The sequence below is a fragment of the Stegastes partitus genome, unplaced genomic scaffold (genome assembly GCF_000690725.1).
Source record: "Stegastes partitus isolate 25-593 unplaced genomic scaffold, Stegastes_partitus-1.0.2 Scaffold2151, whole genome shotgun sequence".
NCBI classification, from domain to species: domain Eukaryota; kingdom Metazoa; phylum Chordata; class Actinopteri; family Pomacentridae; genus Stegastes; species Stegastes partitus.
This window is the reverse complement of record NW_007579882.1, coordinates 94,567-106,565: the sequence shown is the minus strand read 5'-3', so window position 1 is coordinate 106,565 and position 11,999 is coordinate 94,567. Positions and strand designations below refer to the sequence as shown.

At 45.8% G+C, this 11,999-nt stretch overlaps 1 protein-coding gene across 1 annotated transcript in view; it reads left to right on the top strand.

The window, feature by feature from the left end:
• Window positions 1-3,081: 3,081 nt before the first annotated feature.
• Window positions 3,082-11,999, top strand: part of LOC103374131 (arf-GAP with GTPase, ANK repeat and PH domain-containing protein 1-like) — a gene marked incomplete at its 5' end in the record, with an annotated part of 14,044 nt that continues 5,126 nt past the window's right edge. The window contains 3 exons of the mRNA XM_008304166.1: window positions 3,082-3,180; window positions 4,626-4,767; window positions 6,216-6,373. Coding sequence (XP_008302388.1) covers window positions 3,082-3,180; window positions 4,626-4,767; window positions 6,216-6,373 — 399 coding nt within the window. The remainder of the gene's footprint in view (window positions 3,181-4,625; window positions 4,768-6,215; window positions 6,374-11,999) is intronic.

The window sequence follows — 11,999 nt, the reverse complement described above, 5'->3', positions numbered from 1 at the left end:
TTAAACCAGTGTTAAGCCTGTCTTAAACCCCCATCAGCTGGAGCCTGATGTCTGCTCTACCAACATGGCGGTGGAGGTTGAAGCGAACTGGTCCAGCCTCCTCTTCCTCGTCTTCTTCTTCTTCTTCTTCATGTGTTGGTGGTCGCTGAGGATGAACCCTGCATGCATTAACTGAGGCTTTGACGTGTTTTTCTGCTTTTCTTTCCCGTCCTTCTTCTTTCTGGCTGCTCTGTACAAAGCTGACGTGGATGCAGGTAACTATGCTCTGCTTTACCTTCATTCTCCATCCATCGATCACTGATCCATCGATCACCGATCCATCGATCACCGATCCATTGATTCTGTCTGCGGCCCGTCGGGTTCAGCTCAGGTTCAGCTGAAGTCAGATAGTTAAATCCTGGTTTTTGTGGGACTTAATTCTTCATTGTTCCCGTAAAGTTTCCTGAAACGTTTCTGATTCTGACCAAACCAGACGTTATTGATTATGTAGTTTACTGTCGTTCTGCTGGAGCTGTTTGTGTTGTTGTTGTTTTAATTGTTGTTGTTGTTTGTCTCTGGTTTTCCTCCTTTTGTTTTCCGTGTGACTTTTTTTTTTTGCTTCTCGTTTTTCTTGTATTTTGTTTGTTTTTGTTTATTTTGTCTCCTCTGATGTCATTTTGTGTGTTTTTTGTCTCACTTCTTCTGTTTTGTGCGTTTTTATTGTTTTGTTTTTCTATTTTTTTGTCTTGGTTTTGTTTCGTCTTCCTTTGCTTCTGATTTTTTTGTTTGTTTTACGTCTCTTTTTCTTATTTTTGTCTCGTTTTTTTGCCACTTTGCGTCTGACTGAAGCGTCCCCATCATGATGCCGCCGCCGCCATGTTTTCACACTAATACGTAAAAACAGCCTCAAATTTCAGTGTGAGAACAAGACTGACCTGCCAACACCTGAAGCTGAACACGATTGGCCGCTCCGACTGTAGCTCCGCCCCTCACGTCTCCATCACCACACTGTGACTCACCCTGATCAATACAGCTGATAGACGGTAGCGCTGACTCATGCTCGTAGATGTTTGTGTCCGTGTTGTGTTTGTCTGTCTGTGTTGGTCAGAACATCTGGTTCTGGTTCTGCAGTACCTCTATCTACTGACCAGAGAGGAGGGTCCAGATTGATCACCTTAATGGACTTTTTCCATCAGTTCTGAGCCTCAGAGCTTCATCAGTACAGCAGATAGACACATGACATTTAGGAGGAAGAACACATCTGGGTTCTGCTAGAACCTGACACCAGATCAGTTCTACATGCATCCAGGTGTCTCAGTCTGAACCCTGGACCTGGTTCTGTTCATGTCCTCTGTCAGCAGCTGGTAGCATCAGTATTATGGGCTGAGTTTAGTCAGTTATTTATTGTGGTTGTGGACCATGTGGGGACTTGGTTTGACTGGTTTTGACTGGTTTTGGCCGTTTCTGGACTGGTCTGGACGTCGTTCTACCTCGACACGGACACTCGGTTCCTGACTCGAGTAATGGACCTGTTTTGGACGGATGGATGGCCTGTTGTTTACTTGGTCTTGGACTGGTTTTGACTTTGTTTTTGAGCAGTTCTTTTATTGGGCACTGGTTTTAGACTAGTTTAGCGCTTGTTCTGCACTGGTTTTGGACTGGTGTTCGACTTGGTGTTGGACTGGTTTAAGACTGGGTTTGGACTTTGTGTTGTACTGGTTCTTCCTTGGTAATGGACTGGTGTTCGACTTGGTTTGTGACTTAAATCTAGGACTGGTGTACTTTTTAAAATGATTGTGGTTTGGTTATTGACTGGTTCCTGACTCTAGTAATGGACCTGTTTTGGACTTTGTGTTGTACTGGTTCTTCCTTGGTAATGGACTGGTGTTTGGTATGACTTGGGACTTGAATTTCGACTGGTTCTGGGCGGGTTTTTGACTCGGTCATGGACAGGTATTGGACTTGGTTTGGGGCTTAAACTGTGGACGGGTTTTCTTTGGTAATCAGCTGGTTTCAGACGTCAGTCGTGGACTTGCTTCAGGCGGGTTTGGACTGACGTTTGGCCTTTTGTTGTCCGTGGTTCTGGTCCGGTCTTGTGCCGGTTTCAGGTCGGTTCCGTCCTTCCACAGTCTAAATGTGAGTCTCGTAGCTGAGCGCCGGCGCTGACGCTGCTCGCGATCATCAGCGCTGCAGACATCAGCTGAGGAACCGAAATAACTGCCGGACGCCATTTTTAGCCGCCGTGGCTTCCTGTAAAGCTTCAGGAAGCGACCGGCCGCTGCTCCGGTTATATTTATCCCCAGAAGCCACTTCAACCCTCTGAAGCGCTGCGGAAGCTGAAGCGTTACTCAGAAGCGTCTGGCAGCGACGGAACCAGGAACAACGAGACCAGAGTGGAGTCTCTCTGATTTATGTCTGCAGGTCATGAGAGAACTCTGGAGTTCTGCCGCCTGACTGCTGGTCCCGGCTGGCTCGGTCAGAACTCTGGATGTTCTACAGAATCCAAACACTTCCTGTTCAACACGACATTTAAAGTGATTTAATCAAACGTTGTGATTTTAAGCTCCGGTTTCGTTCGATGTGATTCAATCTAACAGATCAGCTCTGAATCCTGATCAAATCCTGACTTCACAGAAGAAGCTCAGAAGTTTTGGACAAACTTTAAATGACACATGAAGGACAAAGCGATGGTGATGATTTAAGCCCAGATCAGTTTTGTCCTCTTCTGGCTGCACGTGAACCGTCTGAGAACCTCCTGAAGGCTTCAAATCCAGCACGGTCCTGGTTTTCTGCGATGAACGACGTCCTTTTAGTGGTTTTTTACATCAAACGCTTCTCAGACCTGCCGGCGGGTTTCAGGGGCTCAAATCCCTTCTGGTCCAGTTGAGTCGCTCACGGCTTCACGGCAGCAGAACCAGAGTCCAAACGTCTCGTTTTTGACAGAATCCAGTTGGAACAAACGGTTGATTTTTCAGAGAAGCGATTTAAATGAATCGTGTTTAATCTTCGTGTTCGTCTTCGTTGTTCAAGTTCAGCTTCTCTGTTTGTAGTTCCTCCACCTCTGATTACTGATTACTGATTAGTGATTATTGATGATTGATTATTGTGTGTGCAGGCGGCCGCTTTAAGAAGGAGATGGTGGTGGACGGTCAGAGTCACCTGCTGCTGATCAGAGACGAAGGAGGCCCCCCGGAGGCCCAGGTAGGAACTGACACGACACCCAACATTCCTGTCTGGAGGAAACGTGTCCAAGACTTCATCTGTTCATCAATTTAATGTGAAAGCTTCTGACCTTTGTTCCTGAATTTAAAGTTGAAATTTCCCCCATTTAATGTGAATTTTAGGAGATTTTAGGTTAAAAAAAAATGAATAATAATAAAATAAATAAATCTGTCGTTTCCTTTCATGACTGTGGCTCAAATGTTTTAGGATTTATTTGTGACCTTCAGGTAAATATCTCAGCCGCTTACTCCTGAGTTGATTTTGTTCTTTTCGTCGGAGTTTTGGCTAAAAAATTTCATCAATTTCTAAATTATTTTCAGCAAAACTTTCAGCCTTTTATTCATCAAAACTTCAGCTGCAGATTCTTGATTTTAATTGAAATATTTCAACAGTTTTTTGTGAAGTAAAAAAAAATTTTTTAAAAAAAGCAATAATTTAATTATTAATTTTAGGTAAAAATATGAAAAAAAATTGCTGCATTTTTATGTAAATTTCTTGACTTTTTGTTTTTAATGACTCAGTTGTTAAAAGCTAAACGTTGTTGGTGAGCTGAAGGTACCGTGTGAGGAGTGTTTTCTCATGTCTCAGGTTAAAACTGGGTCAGAACTGACCGACGCCCGCCGACGTCTAGACTCAGACCCGATGAATAATTCAGTTTCCTCTTCTGCTTCAAACCGCCTCAGAGCCCTCAGCCGTCTGTCGGCTGTCACTCTGAGTCCAAACGGACCCTTAAAGGTGATAGAAGTGAATCTGCGAAGCTCTGACAGAACGAAAACGTGACTCGTGAAGGGAAATGTCTCTCAGGAATCAGGTTGTTGGTTCATTTGCAGAAGCTTCTCTTCGCTGTTTGAAACTGAATTAACGACATCGTCCAGAGTTTTCTGGTTTGTTTGACTGAAACACGTGAAAACTCTCAACCTGAGGCGACGTCTTTTAGCTGCTGTCTCTGTTTTACTGCAACGTTTCTTCACTTGGATCATTTTTCTTCACACTTTGATGTTTTCCATCATGTTTGTCCCGTTGTTGTCCCCGTCATGTCCACATGGATGTTTCTGTACCTTTTGAATCCATATTGTCATTAAAAAACCCAAAGAGACACGAAATGAGCACAAAACGACTAAAATGGGACAAAAGCTTCTGGTGAAGTTTAATCGTTTGTTGTTGTTTTCTGATGAAGAGCTTTTGTTTCTTTCTCAGGATCTTCTGTGGACATAAATGTCTGACGTCAGACGTCCACACGTCCAGACGCCTGGACGTCCAGACGTCCAGGCGTCCTGATGTCCTGACGTCCAGGCGTCCAGGCGTCCGGACGTCCTGGTGTCCTGACGTCCTGACGTCTGGACGTCCAGGCGTCCAGGTGTCCAGGCGTCCAGCTCTGCTCTGCTCTGCTGTGTTCCTTTAACGTTGTGTTTGTGTGTCTGCAGTTTGCGCTGTGGGTCGACGCCGTCATCTTCGTCTTCAGCCTGGAGGACGAGATCAGCTTCCAGACGGTCTATCACTACTTCAGCCGCCTGGCGAGCTACAGGAACACGGCCGAGCTGCCGCTGGTGCTGGTCGGCACGCAGGGTAACCATCAGTAACCCAGAATCAGCGCCACCTGCTGACGCTCTGCCGCCATCTGGTGTCCAACAAACACAACAACAGCCTCACGAGGCTCCTTCTGTTCCACATTTACTGCTTTTGCAGATTCAGGCGTCTGTTTTTGTCAAAGTTTTTCCAAATAAATCACAGAAATGACAAAATGGTGGCGATAAAACGAGCTGGAGGATGTTCAGCAACCAACACGAGAGCAGAAAGACACAAAATCTGAGCGACAGATGATCAGAAAAGAGACGTCAAGAAGCAAAAAGAGACACAAAAGCTAAAATCTGAGACAGAAAATGAACAAAATGGAGCTAAAAATGATCATAAAGACAAAAAAATGGCCCAAAGAGACACAAGAGCTAAAATCTGATCGACCAGAGGAACAGAATGAGATGTGAAATAAACACAAAGGGACACCACGGAGACAAAAACACAGTCAGAGACAAAATGAGACAAAAAACAGCAAGAACAAGATGCAAAATGACAAAAAAAGACGACGTCAGAGACAAAACAACAGCTGAGAGACGCAAGACGAGGAACTGGGACAGAAAATGAGACAAAAATAAACAAGAACAAGATGCAAAATGACCACAAAGAGACACAAAATCTGAAATGTTAGACGCAACAAGGTCCAAAAGCAGCAAGCAGGAGACGTAAAATCAGAAGTATGAGGCAGAGTGAGAACAGAGACACAACATGACCAAAACCAACAAATCAGACACAAGACGACCACAGAGACGAGCGTTTTCTGGTTTCAGCCGCTTGATGTGAAGATAAACGTCCAATATGCAGGAGCAGGAAGGAGCCAGTAGGTGGCGCCAGAGCATCACCGAAGCCTTCAGGAAGCTTTAATCTGTAAAAACATCGTCTGAGCGCTTCTGTAGAGACACGCCGACGCACAACAGACACACAAAACACGACAAGACAGCAACATGGAGCAACACTCAACAAGAAAGAGACGAAACACGACCACAAAGACGCACAAAATGACCAAAATACGACACAAAATAGTCACACAGTCATGAACACACCAAGCTGAGACACAACAAACAAAATGAGACAAAAAAAGATTCAAAAATCACCTCAGAGAGACAAAATTGCAGCAAAGAGATGCAAAAAAATCAAATTGTGCCACAAAATAACCAAAATGGTGCAAAAAAAAAAACCAACTTAAGAGACAGAATGACAACAAAAAGATGCAAAAGCAGCAAAGTGGAACAAAAATGACCAAAATATGACAAAAAATAGTCACACAGTCATGAAATGATCAAGTTGAGACACAAAATGACAAGAAATCACCACAACAACGACCAGAATGGTGCAACAAAACCCAACAAGACACACAATGACAGCAGAGCGTCCTGTCCAATCACACGGCCAGCGTGGGCGTTGTGTCGCGTTGTGTAACCGCACCGTGTTTGTGTTTCCAGACGCCATCAGCTCGGCCAACCCGCGGGTCATCGACGACGGCCGGGCCCGGAAGCTGTCCAGCGACCTGAAGCGCTGCACCTACTACGAGACCTGCGCCACCTACGGGCTGAACGTGGAGCGGGTCTTCCAGGACGGTAAGAGCCGGTCCTCTGGGAAGGTGACTTTCCTCGCTGCCGCCGCTAATCACGCCTCAATTAGGCATTAAATGGAGCCGCTCGGCCATTTAGCTCGGGCCGCGGCGCAGTTAAGTTTTATCTCGGACTCCCCGACGGGATTAATAAAAGAGCCGGACATTACGGCGGGAGGAAGGGCGAGGAGGAGGAGGAGGAGGAGGACGGTGTCCGGAGACGCCAAGGTCCCGGCTGACCCACACCGAGGCTACGCAAAACACACACACACACACACACACACACACACACACACACACACACAGGAGCAGCTAGAAGTCTGCAGTCAGACACAAAAAGCTGCAGATTATCGGACACACAGTCGACAGGATGTGATAGAAAACTACCACCGAGACACCAGAGCGGCTCAACGGGTTAAAGTCTGCAGCAGCACACACACAACTAGTGTTAGCAGGTACAAAACCTGCATTATCAGACAGAAAGTCGACAGTTTAAGACATAAAACATCCATCAAAAGACAAAAACCTACAATATAGGAAACAAGTGGGACAGACAGCTGCTATAGAAACACACTAAGTCTGCAACATGAGACAGAAAGCTGCCGCAGAGACACAACAACACTGTGGACGGATAAAAAATGTGCAATAAAAGACACAAATCTACAGTATGAGACACAAAACCTCCATGAGACGACCCACAGCCGACACTGTGGGACATGCAGTCTGAGAGTACATTCACAGTTTAAGACCAAACAAAAGACAAAACTAATGTACAAAACAGAAGCTCGTCAGCAGCATGAGACACATCATGTCCAGTCTGAGACATCAAGCTGTGACCAGGTGAGACTCAGAGGACCTGCTCTACAGCCTCCGTCCACTCGTTGGTTCTCTGTGGTTCTGTTTCCGTGCTGTGTTGGGTTTTCTCCTGGAGGTTCTGAGTCTCGTCCTCTTTGGTCTCGTTTCCTGGTTTCCCTTTAATTTCCCCCCTGAGTGGCCGATCGGCGCCGACGCCGGAGTTTGAGCTCCGACCCGCCGACCGTGAAGCTCAGGTGAAGCCAGAGGCCGTCGCAGTGGCTGCAGCTCAGCTAATTAACCGCCGACTCGGTGTCATCCATTTCCCTCTAATTACAGCCGTTAACCCCGCGCCTGCCGACCGCCGCCGCTTCATTAACGTCTCCGCCGCCTTCCTCTTATTAATGTGCTCTCAGAGTGTAAAAAATGAGCCGCAGGGTTTACGATTCGCACAAAACTTTCCTCCTCAGCCTCTGTTTGCCTCCTGCTCAGGTTCCACTCGACGCTTTTAATCGCAGGTTGCTGCGATTCGTGACCTTCAGCGTCCTCGACAGCTCCTAGTGTTGTGCACCGCGTTTAGCCAACAAAATGAGACGCAACACGAAGCAAAATGACCAAAACGTCACACAGGATGAACAACATATGAGCTAGAACCACCACAAACTGGTATAAAATGACCAAAACATGACATGAAGCGACCACAGGTTGGTATTTATTGAGCAGAATGCGACACCAAACAGACAAACAGCAACTGAACATCTGAACCGGACGTTTTGGGCGTTTTAACACAAAACACCAGCGAGTGTGTCCAGCGGTGAGTTGTGCGACCTGAAACCTCGACTGTGTGCGCTGTGAGGGACTATTTTCTGCGGCGGAGGTTAGCTGCCGGCGTTAGCGAGGCGGTTGTGTGTGTGTTTGTGTGTTGGTTGTGTTGCTGCGTTGGTCCTGCAGGGGGCAGCGCAGGAACGGAGACGCACAAGCAGCCGCTCAGCGAGCAGAGGAGCCTCAGACACACTGAGAGAAGGCCAGGAGTGTGTGTGTGTGTGTGTGTGTCACTGTGTGTGTGTCACTGTGTGTGTGTGTGTGTGTGTGTGTGGCGGGGCCCAGGAGGAATCTCTCCACCCTAAACGCTGCCTTATTATCCTCTTAATTATTCCACTGTGTGTGTTTCTGACTGTTATTGTGCAATTGTGTGTTTCTGAATGCGATAGTGTGCGCCCGCGTGTGTGTGTGTGTGTGTGTGTGTGTGTGTGTGTCTGACACTGTCTCCTTGCATTTTTCTCGTCATTATCCCAAATTAATCAGTTTTCTAATCATCCAGCAGAACGATGNGCTGTGAGTTCTGTTTGGCAGCAGCCTCGGGTCAGAACCAGATGTTTGGATGTGGTCTCTGGGGAGTCGGGGAAGCGTCCTGCTGCGGTGCCGACCCGCCGAGCTGCGGCTTCCTGTCGTCCATCTTTGTTTACGGCGGCGCCGACATCTGCTCCGCGCCGCTAATTAGCTGCTAATTACCGGAGAGAGCAGCGAGTGGCTGCCGACCGGGCCGGCCGGCGCTTTGAAAACCAACAACGTGACAAATTAATTTGGTCGAGCCGCCGGGACCGAACGTCTTTATTTACCGTGGGTCCACCTGAGACCGACAGCGGGTCAGCGGCGCCGGCTTCACCTCCAATGGTTCTGGAACCCGACCTGGTCTCTGAGCAGAGGGACGGTGAACCAGCTCGGACCGGTTCGGCTCATGATGGCCGATGATTGGTGGAATCTGACGCTTCAGCTGGAAACTGTTATTGTGGACAAACTGGAGTCACTGGTCGTTTATCTGATCAAATATGAATATTAATTAATACTGGACCTGAATGACTTAATATTGGACCTAAATGACTTAATACTGGACCTAAATGACTTAATACTGGACCTGAATGACTTAATACTGGACCTAAATGACTCAGCATCTGGTGACTTCATTTTTATCTGAAATTATTTCTTAATATTTGTCCAAAATGACTTAATATCGTTCTAAAGTTGCTCCAGTTTCTCGTGAATGTCTCAGAGTTATGAGTTAATATTTGTCAAAAAAAAAAAAATCTGCAATATTTTATTTTTAGCTTTTTTTTTGTTTGTTTTTAACCTGAAACGACCTAAATTTTGTTCAAAGTGGCTCAAAAGCTGGTGACTTAGTACTGGTCCGAAACGACTCAAATTTAACCTAAAAGGATTTAATCTTTGTCCAAAATATTCCTCAAAACTTTATTTTTACCTTCTTTTTTTTTCAACCAAAATCATTACCGAATTTTTTTCAAATTACTCAAAATCTGGTGACTTAGGACTCGTCCAAATGACTCAAAATTAACCCAAAACGACTCAATAATGATCTAAAATGATTTAAAATCGTTATTTTTAAATTAATATGAATCTGAAGTGACTCAGGTGAATCGCCTAAAGTAGCTCAGGATTTGTCCCAAACGACTTGAAACTGGTTAAACATGACTCAAAATCTGGTGACTTAGTACTCGTTAAAAACGACTCAAAGTAAGCCTGCAATGACTTAAAATGTGTCCAAAATGACTGAATATTTGTCCATAATATTCCTTACTACTTTTTTATTTTCACCATTTTGTTTTTTTACCGAAAGCACTAAAAAATGTTTACAAATGACTCAAAACGACTTAATANTGTGTGTGTGTGTCTGTGTGTGTTTAACGTGTGATTCGCTGTAATGGGAAGTGAAGCCTGGTCCAGTCGGGGGGGGAGTGACCTCTGAGTGAGGGATGGAGGGGGGAGGAAGGGTGACAGCGTCGCACTCCCTCGTCCATCAGAGCGCTAATTTAATTAGCCTAATTACAGCGACACGAACCCCCAACACACACACACACACACACACAGACAGACACACTCCTGCTCTCCTTCGGTTTAATCCGTGTCAGAGTGCAGACGGAGAGCGCTTCGTTAGCGCTCGCTAACGAGCTCCGACGACCACACACTCAAACATCGGCGTGTGCGAGTTACGTTTCTTTGGTACGAATCAGACTTGTGGATTTCTGGACGCTAATTAACCACTTAAAGCCACCGTTTCCTCGTCTGTCAGCGACAGTCAGAAATCAGTCAGAGTCAGGAGCAGCGGTGGAGACGTGTCAGAAGATATCTCCGTGATTTAAGGCGCGAACCTGATGAGTTTCAGGTGCTTCGGTCAGATCCAGGTCCAGTTTCAGCAATTTTATAAAGTGATGACAGAAGTCTGTCCCGTCTGGTCCAGCGCTTCAGTGGAAAGAGAAAAACCACTCAAAGGTCTGTGCCACCGCTAGCAGACGTGTTCTGATGCCAGTTTCGTTTTGGTTCTTGATAAAACATCTTCCGGCACCACCAGAGTTCATGACTCCATCCAGAATCCATCAGAGTGACGATAGAACAGAAACTTTACCGTCACTGTAGCAACAGAATCAAAAGGTGCCGAAGCAGCAACGCTCGTGTCAAAATAAGACTAAAGACTGTAAAAGAGTCATTAACAATCAATCTGCCTCTAAATAAATAGGAATCACACACATGCCAACACACACAACGATCCTGAACGCTCTGACGGCAAAATAATGACAAAAAGTTATTTATTGTGAAAATGTTGCTAAAAGCAAAGTCAGACTTCAGCGGCTGGTGGATGTTCATCTGTTGGTCTGGACACCAGCAGAGCATGAAGCCGTCTGACCAAGAAACTCTGATCCACCACAGACGTGTTCACCTTTATTAAAGGCTTTTAAAAACTGATGACGTTGACCAAACAAACAAACCAAACAACAAACAAACCAAACAACAAAGAAAACAACAAACAAAACAACAAACAAACAAACAAACCAAACAACAAAGAAACAACAAAACAACAAACCAAACAACAAACAAACAAACCAAGCAACAAAGAAACAACAAAACAACAAACAAAACAACCAACCAAACAAAACAACAAACAAAAACAAACAAACAAACAAACCAAACAACCAACCAACAAAACAATAAACAAATCAACCGACAAACAAAACAACAAACAAATCAACCGACCAGCCCTAACGAGCTGTAATTGGTTCCTTTTGGATGTTGTAGCTGAAAACAATCCCATAAACGATCAGAACTGTTTCTGTTGTAGTTTGGACTTTGCCGACGGTGTCAGAGTTGGTTAAACTTTGTGAATAAACTTTGTAATAAATTCTGAGAAGCAGAATTTTCTGCTGAACTTTCTGAGCTTTGGTCTGAACTTTGCTGGATGTGATGATGGAGGTCCACAGCCGGAGGTTCTGGGCAGCGTTCAACAAAGTTCTCATCAAAGTGTTTAAAGACAGAAGCAGGTTTGGACTCTGCTAGAAAACGACGGTAACGGTGGTGGATCGGGTCGTGTGATGCACCGGAGCAGCGGCGCTCTGCGGGCTGCAGCGGGTTCTGCGGGCTGCAGCGGGTTCTGCGGGCTGCAGCAGGTCCTGCGGGTTCTGCGGCGGCCGGCGGCGGCTCCAGGACTCGTCTGGACGAGTGCAGCTGCAGCGTCAGCTCGTCTTTATGAGCCATAAATCTGATCCGAGGGGAGACGGTTCCATTAACGGACGGCAGCTCCTCACAGCGCCGCCCAGATTGATGGCTAAAGTTAAATTGCATTAAGCGAGCAGTTTAAATATTTAGCGCCGCCTTATCATAACTGTTCTTAACACTTAAGGTAAAATACAGCCGCAGGTTGCCATGACAGCCCACAACAACGGCGACGTAACCGCGCTTCCTGCTGCTTGTTTATGACTGAGGACAAACAAACAAAGAGTCACAACATGCCGGGAAACACACATCTCAGAATAAACAACAACAACCCTGTAGGAAGACATGAAGACAACACAACACA